This window comes from Electrona antarctica (assembly GCF_951216825.1).
Source record: "Electrona antarctica genome assembly, chromosome: 6".
Classification (NCBI taxonomy): Eukaryota; Metazoa; Chordata; class Actinopteri; order Myctophiformes; family Myctophidae; genus Electrona; species Electrona antarctica.
Genome location: NC_136811.1, coordinates 22,578,064 through 22,604,691, shown reverse-complemented (window position 1 = coordinate 22,604,691; position 26,628 = coordinate 22,578,064). Strand labels below are relative to the sequence as shown.

Below are 26,628 nucleotides of genomic sequence, written 5' to 3'. Positions count from 1 at the left end.
GCCTATAGGAGAAAGTGGAATTTTGGCTGCAGCATCTCATGCTCAAGGCCAGAGGCTAGCTAGACTCTAGCTAGACTCATGTGCACAATGACATAATCATACCCATCATGAGACCACCTTATTGTTGCCTTGCCTGCCTAATTACACTCAAAGCTGTGCTGGCCTCATTCACCGCTAGGGAAGAGACAGATGTGGGTGCTGGATAAATGGTAAATGGTGCATTTATATAGCGCCTTTATCCAAGGCGCTTTACAGAGATTGTGCATTACATTCACCCATTCACACACACATTCATACACCGATGGCAACGGAAACCATGCAAGGCACCAACTAGCACATCAGGAGCAATTAGGGGTTCAGTGTCTTGCTCAAGGACACTTCGACATTAACTCTGTTGGAATAACGTGTTTCTTTCACACGCTACGTCAACTGGGGAAACTCCCCCCTGTCAGGTGAAAAGAAGTGGCTTGGACTCCTCATGCATTGAAGGAAGCATGAGGGAAGCATGAGGTCATTCCTTTGCTCTCCCCAGGTTGGCGGAGGGAGTGTAGAGCCCAGGATTACATTAGATAATTGACACTGGCTGAAAAAACGGGTTACAAAATAGTGGGATAAAATAAAAAAAGAAAATGGTGTGATGACTAGAGGTCCTCGGATGATTCACAGGTTGCGGAAGAGTAGCCTGGCTAATAAGCCAGACTCAAATCACACTGTCGTGTGGTATTTGAGTCTGGAGATGCTGTGTATGGATCTTGTTTCCCGGGGGGCGGGTTCAAACATTTTCTCTTTGACGCAATTGGTCAGAGCTACTGTCAGTCAAAGGTCTCAAGCATTGAACGTCACTGTACCAAAGCCCGCCCATATTGCATACCGTGTCCCGATTGGCCACACCAGTTCTCTGGTGTAGGAAATGGGCGTACAATTGAGCCTCTCCAGACCGTAATCCGCCGGCAGGCAATTTTTTTTTTTGCCAACGGCTGATTCGGTCTGGCTTATTAGCCAGGCTAGCGGAAGAGTGCCCTCTATCGTAAACTACTGAAAAAAACAAATGACGAGTGACTTGTCAATGGCACTCTCACCATACAAATACAATTGGCCATGTTCGCAGGAGGGAAAGTGGTTGGGGAATGCGATCTTTGTCGCTGCATCAGTTATTGATGCTTGTACTAGCCTGAGCTAATGTGTTAGGTGAGGGGCGGCAGAGATATGCGCACGCCCTGATTGGGTCTCACCGATCTGTCAGTCACCCCGGCCCCTCCTCTCCCCCCCCTAGTGCAGTGCTACATCACATCATTTGGAGCGACGCCCACGCGGAAGGGTTGACTCCCACTTTTAGACCAGAGCGGCCAATGCGTTCCTCCAGGCTTTCATTGTTTGCGCCCAGGAAAATGAAAGCCTGGTACCGAGGCAGGCTATGTGCGTACTGACTCTGACAAAGATTACTGAAAGGTCCTTAGCAAACAATGATTATTTCTCACAATTCTCAGCACAGCAGATGGCAGCTTGTCTACGATGTTATTCTAGACAGCTGTGAACCCAGACCTTTCCTAACATCACACTAATTCAGTACATCTCAGAAAAAGGCAATGCTCACCAAATGGAAATGTTAACTTTGACTGTTTGGAAATGTTGCCATCTCTCCCGTGGCCAGACGGTCAGATAGATACATGGTCAAATCTTACACAGGCTACCACTCTGTTGTAATGTTATGCATTGTCATCTCAAGCATCATAATAATGAGAGCCTAATGTGGTTTCAGTACCGAGACATGTAGGTTAGTTGTTATTAATATCTTAATTGCTTTCAAAAGAGCATAAAACATGTTGACCGGGTTATCTAAGGATCTATACTTGGTCTTGTCCTTTTTCTCTCTAGTCTACACCACATCTCTTTGCTGAAAATAACTGATCTACCGTATATAGTGTTTATGTGTTAGACTGTTAGTAGATATTTGTCATATTTGCCCTGTGCAATTTTTGCTTACAAAGTCTTAAAGGCAAACAGAAATATAATTGTTATTTTTCCGTATGTTCCAAGCCCGATATGTAATTGTCATTTATGCGCATGTTCCAACAAGCCCAATAAACAATTAAATAGTTAATTGCAATTTTCTTTACAAGACAATTAATCAACTAATTCTGTTTTTCATGATCATGACGGGCACTAGTGTAGAGATATATCTCTCTCTCTCTCTCACTCGCGCAAGCACGCACACACACAATGCTAATACCATTATGTGCAGTGCAATCTTGTTGTGATTGTCATGTCTCTTTAGCAATGATTGTAGTTCATGCCAAGTGGTTCCAGCTGGTAGCTGCTTGCTATCAGTGTTCCTGATACTGCCAGTGATTTTTCAGGCCACCTGCTGTCCACAGCAGCCTGATCAAGCAGCAATGTCTATATCGCTTCCATCTATGCTTCTGTTATTTCAACCACAGGCTTACAGTATGCTAATGGGGGGTCCGTCTTCTTACAGTATGCTAATGGAGGTCCGTCTTCTGCAGAGCTTTGTACTGCTGTGGTTTCATCATTATACCGGCAGTATCGGCCTTTGAAGTCCCCGCGGCGAGTTTCATCGGTTTATCTTTCTGAAACTGTACTGCTCTTTAACCCATTTAAATTCGTAGGACAGGTATACTCGTCATGATTAATTAATTTTGCGCCATGCGCTGATTACACATGACGAGCAGGGTCGTCATAAGGCGTTTAATATCGCTGTAGCATAGCCTCGCTGTGTCATTCATTGAATCACTCTGGTTGCTATGCACGGTTGCTAGGGTAACTCCCGTCTGTTTTGACTCAACCACACTGGCTCCTGTTTTAGGCCCCGTCTTTGCACTGCAGGCTTTTTTCTTGGAAACTAAAGCGCCGTCCGTGGTGTTGAACAGATCGGTGATGTTCGGAGGTCTTTTCTGATTATCTGGTGAGCGCGATGGGAACATTGGCGTTTTCTAGAGCTAGTATGGACCTCATTTTAGCTCGGTAGCATTAACGCTAATACTTTAGCATTCAAGATGGAAGCCTAAAACGGAAGCGCATTACAGTGGAATGGCCAGAAATCCCCTGCACCCAAGCGCCATACCAGCTTCGTCCAGCAGGCGGCACTCATTGTGTTAACAGTGATGAAAGATATACTGTACCACTTTAACGCTGGTATTTAAAGTGACATAACCTATTTTGGGCATGTCACTTATTTGTTGTGACTTGTGATATAGTGCGTCCTTGTGGATCGCTATTGGCTGAAATTCTTTGAAAGGTTTTGGACATTTTTTAAAATAGGACGTAAATGGTTAAACTGCTGTATCTGTCAAACAGTTTATGCCTTCACGTTTCAACCTGCACCCCACTGTGTGCATACTTTTCACAGCCGCACACAGTGCTGTTTTGTTTTAGTCAATTCTGATGAATCATGAAAATCTAAATTGATGGTGTGTTAAAAACATTTACAAATTAAATTCCCTGTGTGGGAAACTCTTTTCACATAGCCAAATTGCAGAAATTCTACAGTACATGTTCAGAAAACAAAAAATATGAATTAGTTGAAATGTCACAAAATGGAGCTTAATCTACTATGTTATGTGGCCAAATTGGATTCAAGTTAATTGTTTTGAATCATTTATTTGCTCTGCCTTCTCCCAATAATCCTCTATGTCTACATTGCAGGTTCAACTACAGGTCCACTCATCACCTCACCACCAATGGCTTCTATGAGTTCCTCAACTGGTTTGATGAGAGAGCCTGGTACCCTCTGGGCAGGATCGTTGGAGGCACGGTGGGTAATGTTTGTGCAAGCATTCTTTGTGTGTGTGTGTGTGTGTGTGTGTGTGTGTGTGTGTGTGTGTGTGTGTGTGTGTGTGTGTGTGTGTGTGTGTGTGTGTGTGTGTGTGTGTGTGTGTGTGTGTGTGTGTGTGTGTGTGTGTGTGTGTGTGTGTGTGTGTGTGTGTGTGTGTGTGTGTGTGTGTGTGTGTGTGTGTGTGTGTGTGTGTGTGTGTGTGTGTGGGTGTGGCCTCTCTCTAACAACCGTTTCATAGGACCTTATTGTCCTGCCTGACGCAAACTTGAGAATAGATGGGCAGATTGAGAAAAGATTAATCTTAATGTTCTAGGTCACTGTTGAGGTCAAAATTGACAACTTATTAACTGGATTTTCAGACTTGTAGGGAATGATCAGTAGTTTGCCCTGAAGAGGTAATTAACTTGTAGGTAAAAAAAAAACCCCTTACAATCAAGAGAGAAAAGCTATATTGCTGCGGGTGGACTTTGCATTTTTATAAGATTATTATACACACTGGCCCAATAAAACTCTCCAATCATGGAGGACAGTGCTTCATTTCTCGAGTCACAGGCAGTGCTCAATTCTCAGTCATCTCCTCATACTGTTTTTCGCACATAATGTAGTGTAAACACAGACTGTGGAGTCATCATAAGATGCATAGAATAGATCCATCTTCATGAATCCCTAAAGGACACCCAGTCCAGGGTCACTTTAACACACCATTACCCTGCCACTCAACGTGTGTGTATCTCCTGTCTTTTATTTAAAGCACTAGTCAGATCCTCTCCACAGGAATCGGTGAAGGAACCGTAGCGGTCATGAAGCTAATCTTTCCCTGGGGTTTACTCGTGCATTTGGCCACAGCGGCAAGTTTAATGATGGAGGGTCTCTTTGATGCAAACTTTGTCACTTACAGTATACTCTCACTCTTTTCATTTGAAGCTCTATCCTTCATATGAGGTGTTCTCTCTAGTGTATATGGAAGTGTTTGATTCCAGGATGGCAATGAAGATATTAGTCTATTTGACTGCTGCCTTTCAATATAGGAAGGTCAATTTGTAACTGAAATCTTTATATACAGATTTCGCACATAAACTAGCATGCCCATGCACGCACACATTCAAACTTCGAACAAGGTTAGAATTGTTGCACTTTACAGTTTACACTAGTGACAGTAGCAGATCTACAAGTGCCCAACTTATTGTGACCTTAAACATCTACTATTGTCATTTTGAGAGACTGCAAGAACAAAATAATCCTTACAATACGATATTATCATCACTATATGATGGTATTTGGTCCATACCGCCCAGCACTAGCTGCACCCAAATAACCCCCCGTCCTTCCTACAGGTGTACCCAGGGCTGATGGTCACAGCCGGTCTCATCCACTATGTGCTGAACCTGCTCAACATCACCGTCCACATCCGGGACGTGTGCGTGTTCCTGGCGCCGGTGTTCAGCGGCCTCACCTCCATCTCCACCTACCTGCTGACCAAGGAGCTGTGGAACCAGGGAGCCGGGCTGCTGGCGGCCTGCTTCATCGCCATCGTGCCCGGTTACATCTCCCGCTCGGTGGCCGGCTCCTTCGACAACGAGGGCATCGCCATCTTCGCCCTGCAGTTCACCTACTACCTCTGGGTATGGCCATACACACACACACAGGGCTGTATTACGGGGAAAAACTAAGTGACGTCTTGTAAGCTTGAAGATCTCTTATTTCTGCTATCTTTGGAAAATGTTAGAGTATGAACCTTTTTCAACATGGAAACGATTATGCAAAGTTATGCGACTATCTCCAATAGTTACGATTAGGCATTATGTAATAATTGTGACATGCCTATAACACACATACAGTATACACATTACACATACTAGTAGTAGTGGAGCTGTCATCTTTTTTGTATATAATCTACTGTGTGTGTGTGTGTGTGTGTCTGTGTGTCTGTGTGTCTGTGTGTCTGTGTGTCTGTGATAATGGATGCTGGACAATTCCTTAGCTTGTAACTTTGGAAGCTCAAATGAGAAAATAATTGAAACGTTCCTCTCAGGGGTGGAGAAATACTGTAGTAGAAGTAGGCTGCTTCAACAGCTACTGTATGTCTGAAACTGATGAGGAGAGAAGTCAGGGATCTCTGTTGTGTGTGTATATATTATTCTTTGTATTTTTCATTCTGCAAACAAAATGCCACTTTAGAGCTTGAGGCATTGAGGTGTGTAAAGCTACCTGGGTTATTTCACATGGGGAACAGGTTACTTTCGGTGTGAGCATTACTAATAATGCTAGAAATTGATTTGGTAACAATGCCACAAAAGATCCCATGAGTAGAGAAAGCCAGTTTCAAGTCCATGGAGAAGGATTTGTGATATTTAGATATTCAAATCTCGAGAGATCCTGGATAATCCCAGACGTTCATTTAAGATCATAGGATGCGATATGCGAGTTATCGTTGAGAGACTCTTTTCCCTTCTAAAACCAAACACAAGTGATCTTCTACTGTACATGTAACTCCATAAAATATACTGGTCCTCAGAGGTTTGTGCATGTTGATATGTAGGCTAATTTTATTCTCAAAGAAGTTAATCAACCATGGCATTTCATATACGGTATGTGCCACTGAAATTTAATAAAAGAGATTGAGCTCCCTAAGTAATTGGTAATTGGAGGTATGTGGATGGATGGGGAATAGCTTAACATTATTTCCATATGAAGATGATTTTTTAATCTCAATGTAGCTGGGAAAAGACACACACACACACACACACACACACACACACACACACACACACACACACACGCACCAAGGATGTTTCTTGACAGGTTGCATCATGCCTGGACAGATTAGGAGTGGTATCAGCAGAACCTTAAATAACATTCCTCCTATCCTCTTTCTATCCCGCTGCTCTTCATGCTCTCGCTTCATCCCTCGCTTCCTTATCTGATACGTCTCATTAGCTCAGGTCGACCATTCATCCTAATCTGCAGCCTCATTCAACCAAGAGCAGCTCCGAGACGCGTGTTCGTTAAGTCAGGCCTCGTTAGCCTCGTTAAGGCCCCGATAGAACTAGCCCGTTAACCGAGCCTCTCGGGGTGTGATGGGGAAGGTAAAGATGTATAGGACACGCTGCTCTCTCGTCTGTACAGGCCATTACAGGGAGAAATGTGATGAATAATTCACGTGGTCGTGCTTGGTAAGCAGCAGTTGCAAGCTGCATGTCTCCTATAGGACAAAAAGCCACAAAACAGAATGAACAGAATCTAGTTAATGGTGGAGCTTAATGGAGATAGCACTTGTCCATGTAACTTTCTTTTGTTCCCCATGACCTAGCTATCGGTATGGCTTGGATCACATCCCTCCCCACCCCCTCTGTTTCTTTGCCTCTTTCTGCCTCCATTGCTTTCTGATGGACTCTATCTCCATTATAGCCTAATGCCTCCACATCACGCATTCAACAACTGACTATTACAGATTACAGTCGCTGACCAGCACAATTACACCCAGATTTTTCCAAATTCCTGTCATAAAAATCAAACATGTTTGTTAAAGTATAATTGTGACGGCCCTGACTGGTCTGAGGTGTGCTCTAAATCTTGTGTGTTCACTGATAACCCATCCTTGTCTCTTCTCTGATTTAAAGGTGAAGTCGGTGAAGACAGGATCTGTCTTCTGGACCATTGGATGCTGCCTGTCCTACTTTTACATGGTGAGGACATGTACACACACACACACACACACACACAGAGTATCGCGCGCACACACACACACAGAGTATCGCGCGCACACAGTATCGCACACATTTTCAAGCAGCAGCAAAGAGATAACTATTTCACTCCTTGCAGAGCAGCACATCCACAGACAATTAGACACTGCAACCAATAGAGCCCTCAAGGTTGTTTTGAATGACTCAAAGCATCATAGTGGATTTCCGTCAGACATGGATGTTCTCACAATCATCCGTCCTATTGTCCCCAAACAAAGACGGATGCCCCCCGAGGAAACCTTTTCCCATGATTGACCATCATTCAGCCAAAGTGCACTATTTTCGGGATGAATGGTTCAAATGCCATGTAGCCATATCTGTGTTCTGTCACACCTCTGCCCTTTCACTGTTTCACCATGAGCACAACGCTAGTGATGATGAGATATCCATGTCTGTGTGTGTGCCTTTGAGGCTTTGCAGGCTAACATAATTTGAGTGGCACTGTTAACGGTGTTGCTCAGAACGATTTCACAGCTCTCTGATGGGCCATGCAGCCTTGTCACCTTGATATCCCATCTTGAGAGAGCTTGTCTGTCTGCCGTCCTCAATTGTTTGTAAGACGTCTGTGCATGTTTGTGTGTGCGTGTTTGTGCACATACAGTACATACCGTATACAGTACAGTATGTGTATACTTGATACATCACTTCCTGGTCTACAGGGAACAGTGGGCTAGTTATTACTAAATGACCTGCCGCAGTTCAGAACTCACAGATATATCAAAATACTATTGTATTATAACAGGAGGCAGTAAACTGTGCAGTGTGCACACACAGACACCTGTGCATGCATAACCAGATTTCATCGTAATTAATCTTGTGTGTGTGTGTGTGTGTGTGTGTGTGTGTGTGTGTGTGTGTGTGTGTGTGTGTGTGTGTGTGTGTGTGTGTGTGTGTGTGTGGTGTGTGGTGTGTGGTGTGTGTGTGTGTGTGTGTTGTTTGTGTTGCAGGTTTCAGCATGGGGAGGCTACGTATTTATCATCAACCTGATTCCACTTCACGTATTTGTCCTGCTGCTTATGCAGCGCTTCAGTAAGAGAGTCTACATAGGTGAGATGCAATACATACACACACACACACACACACACACACACATCCATAAGAATAACTTAAAGTCCACATTAATTCAAGGACGGTTGGAAGTAGAAGTTTTACATGACCTGGCAGTTCTCCTGTGTTCTCGTTTGACAAACTGCATTACATTCATTCTGGATAAACCTTTGTCGCAAGTGCAAAATTCTTGTACAGTCAGCAACACACACATGCATACATACACGCTGTGCCTCTGCTGCTGGTGTAGGACCCCCAGTGAAGATTTAGAGGCATGCATGCATCCCACCTTCACATTGCACAGTTTATTGTACATACAACCTCATTAATATTCTTCCCCACAGGGGCAGTGTAAACACACAGATGCAGATAATTAATAGCTTTCATTAGCAGACGGTGTTGTGTCTATAACTAGACAAATTCAGTTCAGTCAAACACCCTGGAGACCGATGGAAGTAATCTGTGAGAGAGACCGAGAATTGGGGCGAAGGGGGCAAGAAGTGGAGATAATGAATGGGCAGGAAATCCAAGAAAACTACATGAAAACTGACTTGGGTGCAAACCAGCTGCAGTTCAACAGAATGTATGTATATTTGCAAAATGTGCATCTAACCCCTACCCCCTAATGGAGGGAAGGGCAGGGAACAGAAGAACTAACCTCTACCCCCTAATGGAGGGACGGGCAGGGAACAGAAGGACTAACTTCTACCCCCTAATGGAGGGAAGGGCAGGGAACAGAAGGACTAACTTCTACCCCCTAATGGAGGGAAGGGCAGGGAACAGAAGAACTAACCTCTACCCCCTAATGGAGGGAAGGGCAGGGAACAGAAGGACTAACTTCTACCCCCTAATGGAGGGAAGGGCAGGGAACAGAAGGACTAACTTCTACCCCCTAATGGAGGGAAGGGCAGGGAACAGAAGGACTAACTTCTACCCCCTAATGGAGGGAAGGGCAGGGAACAGAAGGACTAACTTCTATCCCCTAATGGAGGGAAGGGCAGGGAACAGAAGGACTAACTTCTACCCCCTAATGGAGGGAAGGGCAGGGAACAGAAGGACTAACTTCTACCCCCTAATGGAGGGAAGGGCAGGGAACAGAAGGACTAACTACTACCCCTAATGGAGGGAAGGGCAGGGAACAGAAGCTGATGAATAGTCCTGCTTAATGCAATCATGGCTGCATGATGATAATCAAAGTATAAAACTGCAGGACATAAGGAATCGACATTAAATCTAGGGTGCAACCACAGTGCTAGAATGCTGAAAGCAGAGTTAGAGAGCTAATAAGCTTCATAAAGGAGATAAACTAAAGACGAGAGCAGAGAAGGAGAGCGTAAAAGGAGATGAGAGGAGGAATAAATCCAAAAGAGCAGAGATGAGCATGGGGTCAGGCTTGATGGATGCTGCTGTCTCACTGGCGGTTTTTGGTAAAAATGAATAATTTAGCGTTAAGCATTTTAGTTGAATTTCTTGTCTTTCTCACTTCTCTTTTGCTTTCTCTGCACTTGTCTCCCTCTCCTCTCTACTCTCTCTCTCGCTCTCGCTCTCGCTCAGACCACTACATTCTGTCTGGAGTAACAATAGTCATAATTGAGTTGGCACAAACTTATATTGGCTCTGGATGTTCCCCGGTGCATGCATACGTACTTAGACTTTGAGTCCAGTTCATGACCTGCAGGGTCTTACTCTTAACTCGGAGAGTTAACCCTGGAATTGCATTCCAGGGTTTCCAGCAGGAAATCAAAAAAATCTATTGTATGCTTTATAAAATGATCAGCATTAATCTATATGTGCTTTGTTGTCAATGGCCAAAAAGCTAAAACACCGGTCTTGCAGATGATCAGCTTTGAGAAGAATTATTATTAAGTTTGGTTAAATCTGTGGCATTTCTGTTCTTTGCAGATTTTGGGAGAGCCAACGAGGTAGCAGGCTATCTTCTTAAACATAATACTAATGTTTGCACGGTATTGGCAGGGCAGGGCAGTCCATACTTTTAAGTTTACACAATTCACCTCGCACTGTCCCTGAGGAGCAACAGAATTGTGTGATTTGCATGATGAAGAACTTTTAACCTTGTGTTACTCCCCTCATTTCCGCTATGTGCCATAGAGATGATTAGAACCACATTAGAGTTTCTTTTGGGAGGTAATGATCTTCCAGGCTTGTCCTCCCGAGTCCCAACTATTTCAAAGCCATCCACGTTTACCTTATGGGCTTTAATAATCGTGTCATCTGCAGAAGACAGCAGTGGAGATGAGAGACGAGAGAAGTTGATTCTCTGCCCGGAACCAATTGGGCTGGCCTTTATTTTATTTTTTAATTTTTATATTTTTACGGTTCCCATGGGTGTCATCTGGTACGGGTCCAGTCATGCAGACTTGTTTTTCAGCACAGAGATGAGGAAACCTGCTTAGAAAACGACCATTCAGTCAGTCCAGTTAAAATCATGACATTGCCACAAACCTAACTCTCATCATGATTCCTAACCTGTTATCGACATATTCTGATGTGTTCAAGACAGTGCACAGTGCTCCCTCACTCTATCTTTATTCATGACCATGAGACTGGTGCAGTGTTAACAGACGTTTTACAGCAAAGTTTACACTCCTATAGTGACAGGTTGTCATAATTAACAACTACCGGTAATATAAACTTCAAACCGTCGATGCATGTCATATAACTGGACTGCTAAGAAAAGTATGTGTACACATATCTTTCTAAATAACATTGCAGCTATGGACAAGCAAACGGCATCTATTTAAACAATGTACATAGCCTATGTGAACACATACATCTGACTAATGTAGCATCTATCTTAATAGACAAGATGGATAGTGTTGGGTAATGGGTTTAGGGCTGCATCCTTGCAGGTAGGGGGTGCCATGGCCTTAGGAATGGGGTGCAAGCAGCAACTGGGAGCCAGTGGAGTGGGTGCAGAAGTGTAAAGAGTAAAGACATTAACATTTTGAGAGGTTCAAGGCCAGGCGTACTGCTGTTCTACAGTACATCAGTGGTGACCTCTAATGCAGACAGACTAGCAGGGAAGGAGGCACAGTATTTGCGCCTGACTGAAGCTTAGAGCTGAGCAGACTCCTTTGTTGATAAAGGGTCTGATCCTCCAGATGATGTAACGTGCCAAGCTCTTCAAGAAACCTGGTGGGTCTGACTGATCAGGTTGAAGGAGAACCACTTGAGTGCTGGGACCTCATTTGGAGGTGAGAAGGAAGCTAGGCATAAGAGGTTGGTGTTGGCATTACAGTAGATGAGTTAGTTGATTGGTGAGAAGCTGGAAGAAAGTCTAATCAAACGTCTTGGTAGGTGATCTTATCAATGCTACAGCCGCTAGGTTTTGAAGCGAGGAGTAGGTGGAGAAGAGCTTCTTTGGGTTTGGTGCAGGACTGAATTTTAATGCAATAGAAAATTGACTTTGTATGGCGGTTGTGGATAATGAGAGGGAATGAAACTCTGAGAGGTTGTCTGATTGGGTAGGTTTGTGCCCACTCATGGCGGGGACAGTCAAAGACAGAGATTGTGGAATATATCTCTCCTTTTTCTGCATTCTCATCTTCGCACGTCGTCCCCATAGTCATCTTTGAGCTCTGCCTGTCCCCAGGCTGTCCTGACGACACAGACCACAATTGCCTTTTCTGTGTATAAAAGACTTCAGGTGCACTGTCTCTCGCTGCCACTTATGTTTACACTGACATGTCTGATGTCTCTCCTCCACGTGAGACTATACACACAAGGTATTATAGGTTTTTATATCTGTTGATGCTACTACTAAACTAGAATTCATTCCATATGTTGATCCGAACCCCCAGCGCTCGCCGTCACCCAGGTGGATGCGTGCATCAGGGCGTTTTACTGGTTTTATCACTATTATCAGTGACCGTGGATATGCTCTAAAAGTGTGAAACATGTTTTTCATTTCAGCTGGTCTTTAAAGGCTGCAATAGAGGGACAATAACTGAAGAACATAATGCACATCTTCTTGTTTTCTTATTGTCTTATTCTGCATTCTCCCCGTCACTCTTCTTTTTGTGTGTTTGGTCTTGGCAGAGCCCACTTAAAACCTGTTATGATAACCTGCCAATCATCATCCCAACTCTATCCCTGAAGCAATGCTCAGGATATTACCATTTTAATCAGTTAAAATAAAATGCAAAGCTGCTGAAGGCTTCTGCATAGGCATACACCTGCACACACACAAGTCCTCCGGCAAATGAATTGATTTACTCTCCTGAGGCCGTCTGTAGTTTTCATAGCCTAAGGTGTCATAATTGTCTCTCTGAAAAACTCATCTCGCATCTAGTTTGCCTCCAGTAAGCCTCTATGAAGCACTTCATTTTTTTAAGCTCTGTTTGCATTGTGTTGGTCAAAACAAAACCATTTAGAGCCCGTTATGAGACTTTGTTGTCAAATTGAGCAGCTTGTTGGAGACGCTTTGGTTGGAGCAATCACGCGGTGTGTTGTGCGGTTGCTTTGCTCGCGCCCAAGTGTGTAAATTGTTTTTCCGTAAAGGCTTAATTGTGTACCTCAGATCGGTGAACCAATAGGATCCACTGCTTTTTTTTTGTTCCGGCACCCACCCCTCCACACCAGAGATCACACAGGCTGGGTCAGCCTAGGGTTTGTGAGATTAGCTGCAGACGGAGACGGATGGACGGGCACATACAATTGGGAATCATTCAGTACACATACATACAGACTGAAGGCCTATTCATAGTTGAGTTTTCAGTGATGAGGTGACCACCGAAAACTACAACATGACGTCACTGATCCACGGTGAAGAGCGAACCACCAGCCCTTCTCTCTGTTTTTACTCGCCACCGAAACGGTGGTCACCAAGACTCGCTCCAGTTAGGGTGTGTTTATCCAGAGTTTATTGTTGCGACCGAAGGTCACATAACTATGAAATCTTGCGTTTTTGTCACTTAACCCACAATCCTTGTCACTCTGTCACGACACTCGCAATTCCCGTCACTCACCCTAGGCCAGCCTCCGGGTCATCGTGACATCACGTGACATCAGCCCCCAGGTGGCTGAGATCTCTATCCTCTGGTTGGATGTCCATTACTGTGGTCTCAGGTTGATCGTTATTGTTGTATGTCTACAGCTTGACTTTCTTCATGAAGACATGCCTGGGCAGCCTGGTAGAGATTACTTTTTGAAAGACATTTTCGAATGCAGTCCCATTAGTGTCTGAGTTCTGCCAGTGACTATACATTGTGACCCAGCACGACCTCAGTGGTTTCCTGGAAGCATATCACCCATAGTTCGTCCGTGGAGTCTTCTATTTTGATCTTCAGTAGAGGTCTGTAAAGGTTGTTTTGCATTTGGAACAGAAGTATTTTCTACTCTCCAGTTCTTCAACTTTCTTGTTAGTCTGCACTGGGACACGCCTTGTATATGCAGTTGTACATTCGAATGTCGACAAGCTTTGCGACAATATGACATTCCATATGTTGATCGTTCCCCATCCATCCTTCCTCTTCGATGTCTCTCTTTTGACTGATACCTTTCTATTTAAACTCTGCCCCAATGTTATTTGAGCAGCCGCGCCTGGCAGCCGGCGAAAACTAGAGTTCTCAACAGGCCTGGAAATTAAGGCCCGGCCCTACCTGGGCCCTCATCAAACCCTGTACATTCAATACACTGCCCCAGCTGCCACCCTGGAGCTGACCTGTTCTGACATTCCATATCTTGATCTGACCATCACACCCTGTACACTCAAGATAAGCTCCATATATGGCCAGTGCTTTAGGGCGAGGTTGCTTCTTGCCCCCAGGCGTCTTACTGGTGTATATACTTGTTGTGTATATATATATACATATATACATGTGTGTGTGTGTGTGGTCTGTTTAGCCATCCGTGTATATATACATGTTAACTTGTGTGCTTTGTGTGTCCTTCCAGCGTACAGTACCTTCTACATCGTAGGCCTGGTCCTCTCCATGCAGATTCCTTTTGTGGGCTTCCAGCCAATCAGAACCAGCGAGCACATGGCTGCAGCAGGTCAGTAACATTAATCACCTGCGGTCAGAGGTAAAAGTCAATAGAAATGTAAAATAGACATTTGTTGTCCAGTAACTGCCACGTGTTGTTCATATTGGACCACTTTTGAAGACTTTTTTTTATTGGACTTGAGCTGTATACCAACTCCATTAGCAGTGTCTCAGATGAGTTGTCTTGTAAACACGGTCTGGGTGTGCTTGCTGCAGGCAGCCCCATTTTTCATAATCGGAAAAATATGTTCTATTTATTGCCTCGTTTACCTTGTTTACTTTGTTTTATAATTTGTTTGCGTGTCTGGCGGCGGTGTCTATGAGTATGTTGCTTGCATGCTTAAGTGTGTGTGTGTGTGTGTGTGTGGGTGTGTGTGTGTACAATGCACATGCTGTAATTAGTAGTGTTTATTTATTTATTTTCTTCATTAATTGAGAGGAGCCAATTATTTTTTTGATCCTTTTCCGAAATTCCCCATATACACTTAATTGTTGTTGCTGCTGTTGATCCCTACTGGCTCACCTGTAAGTGAGGAGTTCCCCACCTGGGAGGATGTAGCGTGTGGGGAAACGCGATACCCCTAGTGTTCAACAACCCCTGTTGACATGCCCCTCCTGGGCCCACTTCCCTTCCATGAACACAGCCAATTGTGTTCGTATGGGCGCTCGGCCAAGCCTGATGCACCAGCGGATTCAAACCCCTAGTGTCCGTGCCGTGGTGGTGGACAGGATCTTTACCCCTGCACCGTCCAAGCGCCAATTAGTATTTTGACTGCAGTTTTGTTCTGTACTCTTGTAAGTCTTTGGGGAATATTATTTATAATGGTCATTGCACTGGTATTTGAATTTATACATAAGTGCAAAAAAACAAGCATTTACTTCTTCCTTGCGTGTGTCGTATCTATCCAGGTGTGTTTGCGCTGCTTCAGGCCTATGCGTTTCTGCAGTATCTGAAGGACAGGCTGACCAGACAGGAGTTCCAGACTCTGTTCTTCCTTGGTGTGTCTCTGGCTGCTGGTGCAGTGTTTCTCTCTGTCATCTACCTGACATACACAGGTGAGTGTGCCCAAGAACAGTTCCTTAAACGCCTCGCTAACGGGAGTCAAATACATCTTTCAGACAGCATTGCAGGCAATGACATCACTTTGCCCATGGCACCATTTTGTCTGCTCACTCTGTGTCTCTGTAAAAATAATACAAAAAATGTACCAAACTGTGGCTCACAAATTGAGGCTTGAACCAAACCGTGGATTCACATAATGGTTACACATTCAAGTCAAAATCGTTCTCGGTCCCAGCAGAAGTAGATGAATCACAGCTCATAGCACTATTTGCATTACATCACAAAACGTTACCATCTCAGGCCATGAATGAAAACGGCGTTAACAGTCCAGGCAAATTGAAACTCATGAATAGTGTGAAAATTGGTTCGTAGTTGAATCTACGCAAAGAATTGGCGAATCTCTGAGTTAAACCAGCACTGTTCTGGACTGGTGTAGCACTTTTGTACTTTCTGGGTTAGGATTATAAATACAGTATCACCATTTCCATTTGACTAAAAGAGATGTAGACTCTTACCACACTAGTCGACATGCCCACATGCAGCCAGCCTGTACAGTGCAGCTTTACCATTCAACATAGCATTGTGATTTATTTATGTGGCTTTGTTCACAAACTGCACACATGGTAGCTTACTATCCATAGGTAGAGACTGGATGTTCCAGACCTAATGACAGACAAGCAGCAATAATGTCACAGCGAATCAAAGTCTAAATGAAAAACCAACACTTTCACTGAAACCTGTCATTGTATTGCATGCAATGTGGGAGCCCAATAGTCATCACTAATTCCTGTGACCACTAGGGCGGGGCCCTGACCTGTCACTTCTAATTACTCAACCGTGGCTAGCTGTAAATACCATCGTGCTTGCTATTTAATGAGTGCAGCAGCCCAGTTCCTCATTAGCTACAGTAGCTCATATGTTTGCAATATGTTAAATGTGATTAGTTTCCATGTTCTCATTTATCATTCTACAGTCCAGCTGACTCACCAGTCGAGGGAGACCTCAATATATCCATTTACTGTCTGTGATACTGCTTACGCACATTACAGTAGAGCACATACATATTGGAGAGTAATTATATCATTGATATAATACACAAAATAAGGAATGTTTAAAACCAATTATATGTTCCACTGATCTGTGACAAGCTAACAATTCACAAATGTTGTGTGTGGGTTCCTGTGTATTTTAATGTGTGTGTTGGTGGGTGGGTTCTTGTATGTGTTTTGTGTAATGAGTATTTACTCTCTGTCACCCTCAGGCTACATTGCTCCATGGAGCGGACGCTTCTATTCCCTGTGGGATACTGGGTAGGTCATCGCTATACACCTTTCCAGTCCCTGGCTGGAACAGTTGCACATTTTGTTTCTGTAGGGATGCAACTATTGATTTGTGTGTGTGTGTGTGTGTATATATATATATATATATATATATATATATATATATTCTTTTTATAAATCAACGTATCAATGCAAACCTTTTGAGTTGAGGAATACGTGCAGTGACAAACATCACCCTCCCCGCCCGGCTTGCCTGCCCCGAACACGGGCCAGTGTTGTTCGTAGACGCTCGACAAAGCTGGACGCACCGTGGTGGATTGGAACACCCAGCCTCCGTGGTGGTGGGCACTGGGCACCCCCAAATCTATTATTCATATATTGGATTCATTTTCAGAGTTGTATAATGCACCCCTACTTTGATGGTCTCTGACAGAACCACAAGTACACGATTCTGTTTACTTTGTTCCTCACAGAGGGTGAAATGAAGTGCCTCTACTGTAACTGGTGCACTGAGGCTTGGCAAGAGTCCTTTCATTTTTTAATGTGACGAGCATTCTGGATTGCTTCGTGTTTTAGCAAGTAAATCACACAAAGTAGTTCAAAGAGAGAGATGTTTCTTTGGGCTTGTCAGTCAACCCCCATCATAAATTCCTAAACAGATACAGCTACTTTTCTGGTCTTATAGGGTCTTGCCGAGTGCAGAATCAGCCTTCCAACTCTAAAACGTGCACTGTGACTGTATGCGTGTAAGACTGTAAGTGGGCCTGGGTGCGTTCTGCACTGTGACTGTATGCGTGTAAGTGGGCCTGGGTGTGTTCTGTATGCGTGTAAGTGGGCCTGGGTGTGTTCTGTATGCGTGTAAGTGGGCCTGGGTGTGTTCTGTATGCGTGTAAGTGGGCCTGGGTGTGTTCTGTATGCGTGTAAGTGGGCCTGGGTGTGTTCTGTATGCGTGTAAGTGGGCCTGGGTGCGTTCTGCACTGTGACTGTATGTGTGTAAGTGGGCCTGGGTGCGTTCCACTGTGACTGTATGCGTGTAAGTGGGCCTGGGTGCGTTCCACTGTGACTGTATGCGTGTAAGACTGTAAGTGGGCCTGGGTGCGTTCTTTGGACTTTGAGGTGGTTTTGCTGCAGTGCAGTATAATGTACAATAACGTTTGGACTCTAGATGATGACTGACAACAGTTACTACTTTCACTCCTCAGGCTATCGTGAGCCACTTAATTTTACTATCAGCTGAAGTTAATATCAACTGAGTAGATGCAATCAAAGGGAGTACAGTCCATGCGATAAAATACTACGAAGAAAATGACTTTTTGTGTGGCTTTTAACACATTGATTACTTAGTGTTGTGACCTTTTACAGCTTCTGTGGTTTGTCATTTCAATTTCTCTCTCTCTCCCACGTTTTCTTCCATTCTCTTGCTCTGTGCTCATGCTCAGCTATGCTAAGATCCACATCCCAATCATCGCCTCTGTGTCGGAGCACCAGCCCACAACCTGGGTCTCATTCTTCTTCGACCTTCACATCTTGGTCTGCACCTTCCCAGCGGGCCTCTGGTTCTGCATCAAGAACATCAACGACGAACGTGTCTTTGGTAAGCGTCCCAGAACACAGTAAACACACCGATTTATTTCTGAATTCAAAATAAGAGCAACGTACAGGACAAATCATCATTTTCTACTCTTACCCACAAGAACATGTTTCTGTGATAAGAGTGCAAGCAGCCATGCAGTATGATCAGTGTTGTTGCTGGTAAGAAACGATATGCAGCTGCGTACTTCACGAGACGAGTGTTGTGCTGTGCCTCTGCATTAAGGGCACCGGTGGTGAAGCAGGTGATTGATCGGAGTCCTTCTAAGCCTCAAAGCACAGTCAGTCAGGCCATGATCCATTATTATAGCCGTTGTGCCCGAGAAGGCGTTCTTTACTGTCATTATGGGATTACAGTGATGCAGCTATGCACAACAAGCAGCAGAGTGCAGTGATCTTTAGGGCTTTTTTTTGTACACTCAATTGATAATTGCTGGGGTAAAATCAACACATTTGTTTTGTGACCACATTAAAATGGTCGTGAAATGCCCATGGTCCATGAAAAGTGTGTCTGAAGTAGGTAATTATTTTTACAGTAGCCGCATCAATCACTTGGTATTTAATTGTGCTCTTCCTGCACATTGAGAACATAACAGCAGGGAGGCTGTATGATGATGTAGATTGTAGACCAACGTACTCATGTCTAGCTAATTTAAGTCAAGCTCTTAGGCTGCAGCTGTGCATCATTCCTGTTTTCTCTTTCCAATCTAAGCTTGTGGCAGGTTGTGAATTTAAATCTAGTCCTTGATCTGCTACTTACTCCTCATCCCCACTCATCCCTCTTTACTGCCGCCGTTTGCTGCAGGCTGTCCAATAAAGTTGAAGCACCATAAAAAGTAATCGTAGAAAAAGAGAGAATGCCAATGAGACACTCTATGCGTGTGGCAAAAAGACAATTGTTAGGCCACCTACCACATACTGTAGGGTACAGTATGTGAAGACTCGGGCTCTAATTCTAATCTTCGGTTCCCAGGCCGGCCCGACTATTTGCATGTGGGCAAAAAATAAAGTCAGTCAGTCCTGAAACAGCTTTGCTTAATAGAGCACCATCTTGCTCTGTATTAGGAAATCTCAGTGATGTTTAGACTAAGAAGTACTCTGCAAACACATCTGAGCCTCGTGTTAAGAAGTGCTTTGCCAACGCATCTGAGCCTCTGTAAGAATGATTTCAAGTTTTTCCAACTCATTTCTACAATAATGTATTTTAAAAAGCAAAGCTATTATCCAGGGTATGGATTTGTCAAGAATTAAACTTTGCACATCTGATGCGTTTGCATCTTGAGTAAAAATAAAAGTTAATACTCTGGTGGTCCATTGTCCCGACTTTGTACAGTAGCTGAGAAACAATGTCAAGTGGAAGTGTACCCTTCTGGGATAACTTAATTTCAAGATTGTTCAACACTGAAGTGTACCTTCTTGCACCCACAATCAGGGTTGCACAAAATATGTTTGACATGAAAGTAGTGTGGTTGGCTCACAAAATCAATACATATCTTTTAATCATTGATCGCTTGTCTGATTTGGATCCATGACTCCAGGGCACTTTGCAAAAGGCAATCACTTTATGGGTGGCCACGTTTGGCCCACTGTCCCCATGTCATGTACCCTAGTCCAAGATCTGTAAAGTAGCATAAGTGTTTTGCAACACGATCGGAATTGCAGTTATTAATGGTTGATCTCCCTGACAGTGACAGGTGCAGTCCAGATAATGTTTTGATAACATCATGGATTAAAGTTCTCAGCGAACAAGCTTCTCATGTTCTCTCAATGCATTTCAGACGCATTCAGAGCATCTGTAGATCGACTATTTGTGGTTATTTTAATAATAGAGCATTTGAAGTGGTCAGACTATCGATATGTTCTATATAGCATCTTCCATAAAAAAATTAATACTATAGTCTCGGATATTTCATATAAAAGCAAAGGTTAAAGCGTCAATCTGTGATTTATTATTAGGAGTTGGTCATACAAACATTTTCTGTCTTGAGATTTTTTTTTTAATCCACCCCAAACCCTAACCTAACCCTAACCGCACGCGGAAGCAACGGGTGATTTTTAACCCGCAGCACGAATGATTACGTTGGTATGTCTAACCAACGTCTGCACCCTATGCCTAACCAACGTATGCACCCCCTAATTGACGAGTCTTCAGCATATTTATGGAGTTGGGTTGAATGGAGTCATGTCCCCATATGTCACTCCCCACGCAAGAGTGAGATGTTGCCATGCAGTGGAGGGAGTTTGTCTATACTATAACATATTTATGGTTATTCAAGATCAAGGAGAATCCTCGCTTTCTATGTTTCATCACTATTCTTCCCACACTTCTGAGCCAGTGTATGGTCCCCAGCTCCCCCAAGCCCAGGGTGGATTATAGACCCAGGCACGGCTTCACTGCCCGCATGCTCAGCGTTTCACCATCCTGTTAACTTTTTATACACTCACAGCTAATGCTGCCCCATGTTTTATTGCTAACACACTCTGGATACACTGAAGTACAATGACTTTGGTACTTTTTCCTGTCCAAAGACTTGACATTACTTCTCTATCTAGAACACTGGTTTAGACGTGGGGTCTCTAGGACCTCCAGGGATTCTTGAGGGTTTCCAGGGGGTCCCCAGCTAAATTATTGATAGTTTCCAAAAGGGAAACTATCAACTATCAACAATCTGCAACTCTGGGAGTTTACAAATGGAACCAAATGGACTGGTATTGGTCCATTTGGTTCCATGCGTACACTATCAGAGTTAAAAAAAAACGAGTAGAATACGCACATCACTTAGTTGAGGTGCTGGGTTGGAAAGTGACATAAGAAAAAGAATAAACCTGCACACTTGTCTGCTCCAATGTAATTTATTGACAACGTTTCTTCTGTACCAAGGCTTTGGGCCTTGGCTCGAAACGTGACAATAACTAACATTGGAGCAGATGAGTGTGTGGTTTACACTCTGGGAGAGTGAAATTAACATTTTACAATGTAGATTGGGGTCCCAGAGATGAGAATTGTATGAAATGGGTTGCTTGGCCTAATGCATAATATGATGATTGGGGTGGTAAAATGTGCATGGGTGTCCTGCCTGTGTATTTTAACCTCCAAGTCCAATCTGCAAGCTTCTCTGGCAAATGGGAATAGACTGGATGTATTGGGACCATGTACCTCCCCTCACATTGACTTCATTGATTGATTACGTTATTAACAGTTTGCAAAGACAAGCACAGTAGATTACAGTTCAATACAAGGTCTGCACAGGAGAGTACAGTTCAATACAAGGTATTTCTGTTAAGAAAGAAAGCCTATGGCTTGTTTCTATTGGGGTCTTTTGTACTCAATGGATCAAAACATTTAATGACAGACAAATATACAATGCTATGAAAAAAACCTGTATAAATGATTTAATAATATATTATGAAATTGAAAATTGCGTTACTCAAAGTAATGTTCTGTACCGCAACTAGGAAATATGTGGTACATATTGATACTTTTATGCAAGCCACACATTTTTGCGTTATGCAAGCCACTAACAAGCAGCTTATGTTTTAGTTGCACCAGCATTGTTGTTTGTGAAGCAGTTTTATTAATAGGTAAAATATTGCTATTTCTATTAATATTGCTATTTCAGACGGGTAGGGAGAAAAGTGGGTGGCGTAAAAGCCAAATCCAATATTTGTTGGATGTATACAACTTTTTGAAAGGAAAGGAAATGGGCCTGTCTAAGTCCAACATTAACTTTTACAATGTACCAGATGTTATTTTAATGTTTAGGACACAAGAAACACTTTAATTTGTGCAATATGTGCCCCTCTCCACAAGGAGGGACAGTGCTTCCAAAGCATTATGGTCATGTAGTAATTCAACAATCCAGTCAAACCCTAGTCAAACACACAGACTTAATTATTTTTTCTCTATCTGTCTGTCTGTCAGTCATCTCTCTTATGCCTACACATCCTCTCTGCATGCATGTCTCGTTCTCACCTGCGTGTACGTGAGTTCCCTCTCACAACCACTGCTGTCTTTAGTTTCAGCTGTCTGTGTTTGTGCATTCGGTATTCATGCAAGGCAAGCCGTTTGACTTTGTCTTAAAATATGCATAACATCTTTGCTGCTCCCCTGTGTGAAATCCTGTCCACAGCAGACTTCCATTGGCCCCGCATTTCATGAGCACGGAGCTCTTTCATCAGAGTGATCAAACTCAAGTTCCTCTCCTTTTTGACTTTACACGTTTCCCTTTTCTCTGACTCCTACTTCTCTGTAACGTCGTGAACTCACTCTCGCTTTCTGTCGTTTCCCTCCACAGTGGCGCTGTATGCCATCAGTTCTTTGAACTCAGTCTCTCTTTCTGTCGTTTCCCTCCACAGTGGCGCTGTATGCCATCAGTGCTTTGAACTCAGTCTCTCTTTCTGTCGTTTCCCTCCACAGTTGCGCTGTATGCCATCAGTGCTTTGAACTCAGTCTCTCTTTCTGTCGTTTCCCTCCACAGTGGCGCTGTATGCCATCAGTGCTTTGAACTCACTCTCTCCTGTCGTTTCCCTCCACAGTGGCGCTGTATGCCATCAGTGCTTTGAACTCACTCTCTCCTGTCGTTTCCCTCCACAGTGGCGCTGTATGCCATCAGTGCTGTGAACTCACTCTCTCTTTCTGTCGTTTCCCTCCACAGTGGCGCTGTATGCCATCAGTGCTTTGAACTCACTCTCTTTCTGTCGTTTCCCTCCACAGTGGCGCTGTATGCCATCAGTGCTGTGAACTCACTCTCTCTTTCTGTCGTTTCCCTCCACAGTGGCGCTGTATGCCATCAGTGCTGTGTACTTTGCCGGTGTGATGGTGCGCCTGATGTTGACCCTGACGCCGGTAGTATGCATGCTGTCGGCAGTGGCCTTCTCCAGTGTGTTTGAACACTACCTGGGCGACGACATGAAGAGAGAGAGCCCTCCCGTCGAGGACAGCAGTGACGAGGACGACCGCAAGAACTCTGGCAACCTCTACGATAAGGTCCGAGGTCCAGTGTGCGTGCATGCGTGTGTGTATGTGTATGCGGGGCTGTCACGATTGACATTTTACATGACGATTCATTCATTGTCACACAAATTATTGCGATTAGTATTTTTGTTGAACACTGGAACAAATTACATTTCTGTTTGGTTGTTGGGCTTCGTAATCACAAATTGCCCGGGGCAGATATGATAATTAAAGGGGAAAACCACTCATTTTCAACATTGAACTATGTCATTAATATACAGTACCTTAGAGTTCTTGTGTAGAAGTAATACAAAAAGTCCCCCCCTTCTGTTTAGCCTAGAACTGGAGGTCTAGAACTTAGGGTCATGTGATCAGTGACATCACAAAGATGTACTTTTTGGCTTGCAGAGTACATCTATGTGAATGATCACTACATGACGCCAAGTTCTAGACCTCCAGTTCTAGGCTAAACAGAAGGGGGGGACTTTTTGTATTACTTCTTCACAACAAGTAAGACGCGCGAACGCGGGAAGCGAACGCAGCTCGTAAATTGCAAAAACAACAATTAGAATAAATTACGTAATTTTTTAAGGTTTTTTTTAAGTTCTCTTTTTGTTGTGTTTTTTAAGATCTTTTTTTAAGTTAAGTTTTTTTTTTAAGTTAAGTTTTTTTTAAGTTTTTCCTTTTAAAGTTTTTCCTTTTTAGGTTTTTTTTTAAGTTAAGTTTTTTTTTAAGTTAAGTTTTTTTAAAGTTTTTCCTTTTTAAGTTAAGTTTTTTTTAAGGTGTGTGTGTGTGTGTGTGTGTGTGTGTGTGTGTGTGTGTGTGTGTGTGTGTGTGTGTGTGTGTGTGTGTGTGTGTGTGTGTGTGTGTGTGTGTGTGTGTGTGTGTGTGTGTGTGTGTGTGTGTGTGTGTGTGTGTGTGTGTGTGTGTGTGTGTGTGTGTGTGTGTGTGTGTGTGTGTGTGTGTGTGATACAGCTGCGCCCTCTGGTGGTGGGCGGGTGGTGTTACAGCGTGACACACACACAGACATGATCTGCTGGGTCTCATAGTAAATGCTCACTGCGTTCGCAATCACTGCGTTCGCAATAAGTCTAAGGTATATTAATGATATAGTTCAATGTTGAAAATGTGCAAAAGAAATTACTGACATATTCATTTTATACTTAAAAAAACAGCATAGTCCCGGCCTTTGCCTCGTGTCACTCCCCCTCTCCTGTCTGTCTACTGTTCACCATCAATAAAAGCATAAAAAAAGCCCCAAAACGAACCAACAAAACAAAAAACCAGCATAGCAGAACTAGCAGATGTACAAGGTTACAAGACACAAAGTGACTTGTAAACATGTAAGCCATGTGATCTACATTGTAGATCTGCTATTTGTGCTTCTTTTTGATAGTTGAAAATCTATGAACACGTTTCAACATGGAAACGATTATGCAAAGATAATTGCTATTATCTCATGTGTGTCCATAAATGTGCGTGCTACATCTGTCCATGCTGTCATCTTCATCAATGCATGGGCGTTATAATTAATCATTCTGCAGCCTAAGAAACCATGCTGACAGTTTCATAATGTTGTAGCGACTTGTGGAAGACTTCTCTCTCTCTCTCTATATATATACAATTTCTAATGACCACCTGTAATTATATGCCATGGTCCATTAACCACTGGTTGAACTTGAGAAAACAATGTGATTCACAATGCCATACATACGTGTCCTACTGCAGGCTGGTAAACAATGTGATTCACAATGCCATACATACGTGTCCCACTGCAGGCTGGTAAACAATGTGATTCACAATGCCATACATACGTGTCCTACTGCAGGCTGGTAAACAATGTGATTCACAATGCCATACATACGTGTCCCACTGCAGGCTGGTAAAGTGCGTAAACACGTGTCTGAGCAGGAGAAGGCAGAGGAGGGCCTGGGGCCCAACATCAAGTCCATAGTCACCATGCTGATGCTAATGCTGCTGATGATGTTCGCCGTGCACTGTACCTGGGTCACCAGCAACGCCTACTCCAGTCCCAGTGTAGTGCTGGCTTCATACAACCAAGACGGGTGAGGCTAATGCGTTATGACTTAGGCCAGAGGTGGTTAGAGTAGCCAAACGCTGGACTCGGGAATCCAAAGAATCATCCAAGAACTGAGTTGATGACCTGGGGCCTGTTTCACGAAACTTGGATTAAGGGATTAAACCGGGATTTAACAGATAGCCTGTTTTAATATATCCTGGATCAGCGATTAACCGGTTTCATGAATGCTGGTTAATCTTGCCAGATTAATTTAGCCAGTTAGGCTTGATTCGGTTTCATGAAAGCAATGCCACAATAGTTACCATGGAAACTAATGATGTGGATTTAGCCTGCGGACCAGGCTAACAGCCAGGTTTAACCTAATCCTGATGTCTTCACTCTTCATTAAGCAGTCAATCTGATCACAAATAAATGATTTTTTCCACACTTCAATTATTATGGGTTTATGTTGCCTTATTTTTATTAGCCTGCATTCAATTACATCCCGTTATTTATTCATTTATTATTATTTTTTTGGTAAAAATTACTGGATTAGTTAATCCAGGTTTCGTGAAACAGGCCCCTGGTTTGTTGTTTACATAAACAGAATGTAATTGAAATGTCATATTTTAGAATTGCTTGTCCAATAGAAATGATGACATTGGTTTATTGTTTACATGAAATGAAGGGAATGTAATTGTAATCTAAAAACATAGAATTGTTTGTCCAATTAGAAATAATTCAATTTACTGTCTGTCTGAGTTAACAAATTAATACCCACCTTTGATTTAGGCCAGAGCTGATGGAACCATGGTGGACGTCATTAACAATCCTGTTTCCAATAACTTTCACCAGCTCCCGTAATATCCTTGACGACTTCAGGGAGGCCTACTATTGGCTGAGACAGAACACAGATGAACATGTCAGAGTGATGTCCTGGTGGGACTATGGCTACCAGATAGCGGGCATGGCCAACAGGACCACGCTGGTAGACAACAACACATGGAACAACAGTCATATAGCACTGGTGAGAACCTATACCGCACCTTTTAACGCTGACTTACAGTTGGGTGCCACCGATATTGTCCCTTATCATTTGACCCATTTAGGCCTGACCTCAAAATTTTAAAAAA

At 43.4% G+C, this 26,628-nt stretch overlaps 1 protein-coding gene across 1 annotated transcript in view; it reads left to right on the top strand.

The window, feature by feature from the left end:
* The window catches only part of LOC306924828 (dolichyl-diphosphooligosaccharide--protein glycosyltransferase subunit STT3B-like), a 74,601-nt gene that overhangs the window by 39,020 nt on the left and 8,953 nt on the right, over window positions 1–26,628 (top strand). The window contains exons 2-12 of the mRNA XM_079503484.1: window positions 3,664–3,772; window positions 5,128–5,415; window positions 7,414–7,479; window positions 8,484–8,583; window positions 14,500–14,598; window positions 15,498–15,644; window positions 16,913–16,961; window positions 18,371–18,525; window positions 23,297–23,508; window positions 25,354–25,541; window positions 26,351–26,522. Of these exons, the coding sequence (XP_079359610.1) occupies window positions 3,664–3,772; window positions 5,128–5,415; window positions 7,414–7,479; window positions 8,484–8,583; window positions 14,500–14,598; window positions 15,498–15,644; window positions 16,913–16,961; window positions 18,371–18,525; window positions 23,297–23,508; window positions 25,354–25,541; window positions 26,351–26,522 (1,585 nt within the window). The remainder of the gene's footprint in view (window positions 1–3,663; window positions 3,773–5,127; window positions 5,416–7,413; window positions 7,480–8,483; window positions 8,584–14,499; window positions 14,599–15,497; window positions 15,645–16,912; window positions 16,962–18,370; window positions 18,526–23,296; window positions 23,509–25,353; window positions 25,542–26,350; window positions 26,523–26,628) is intronic.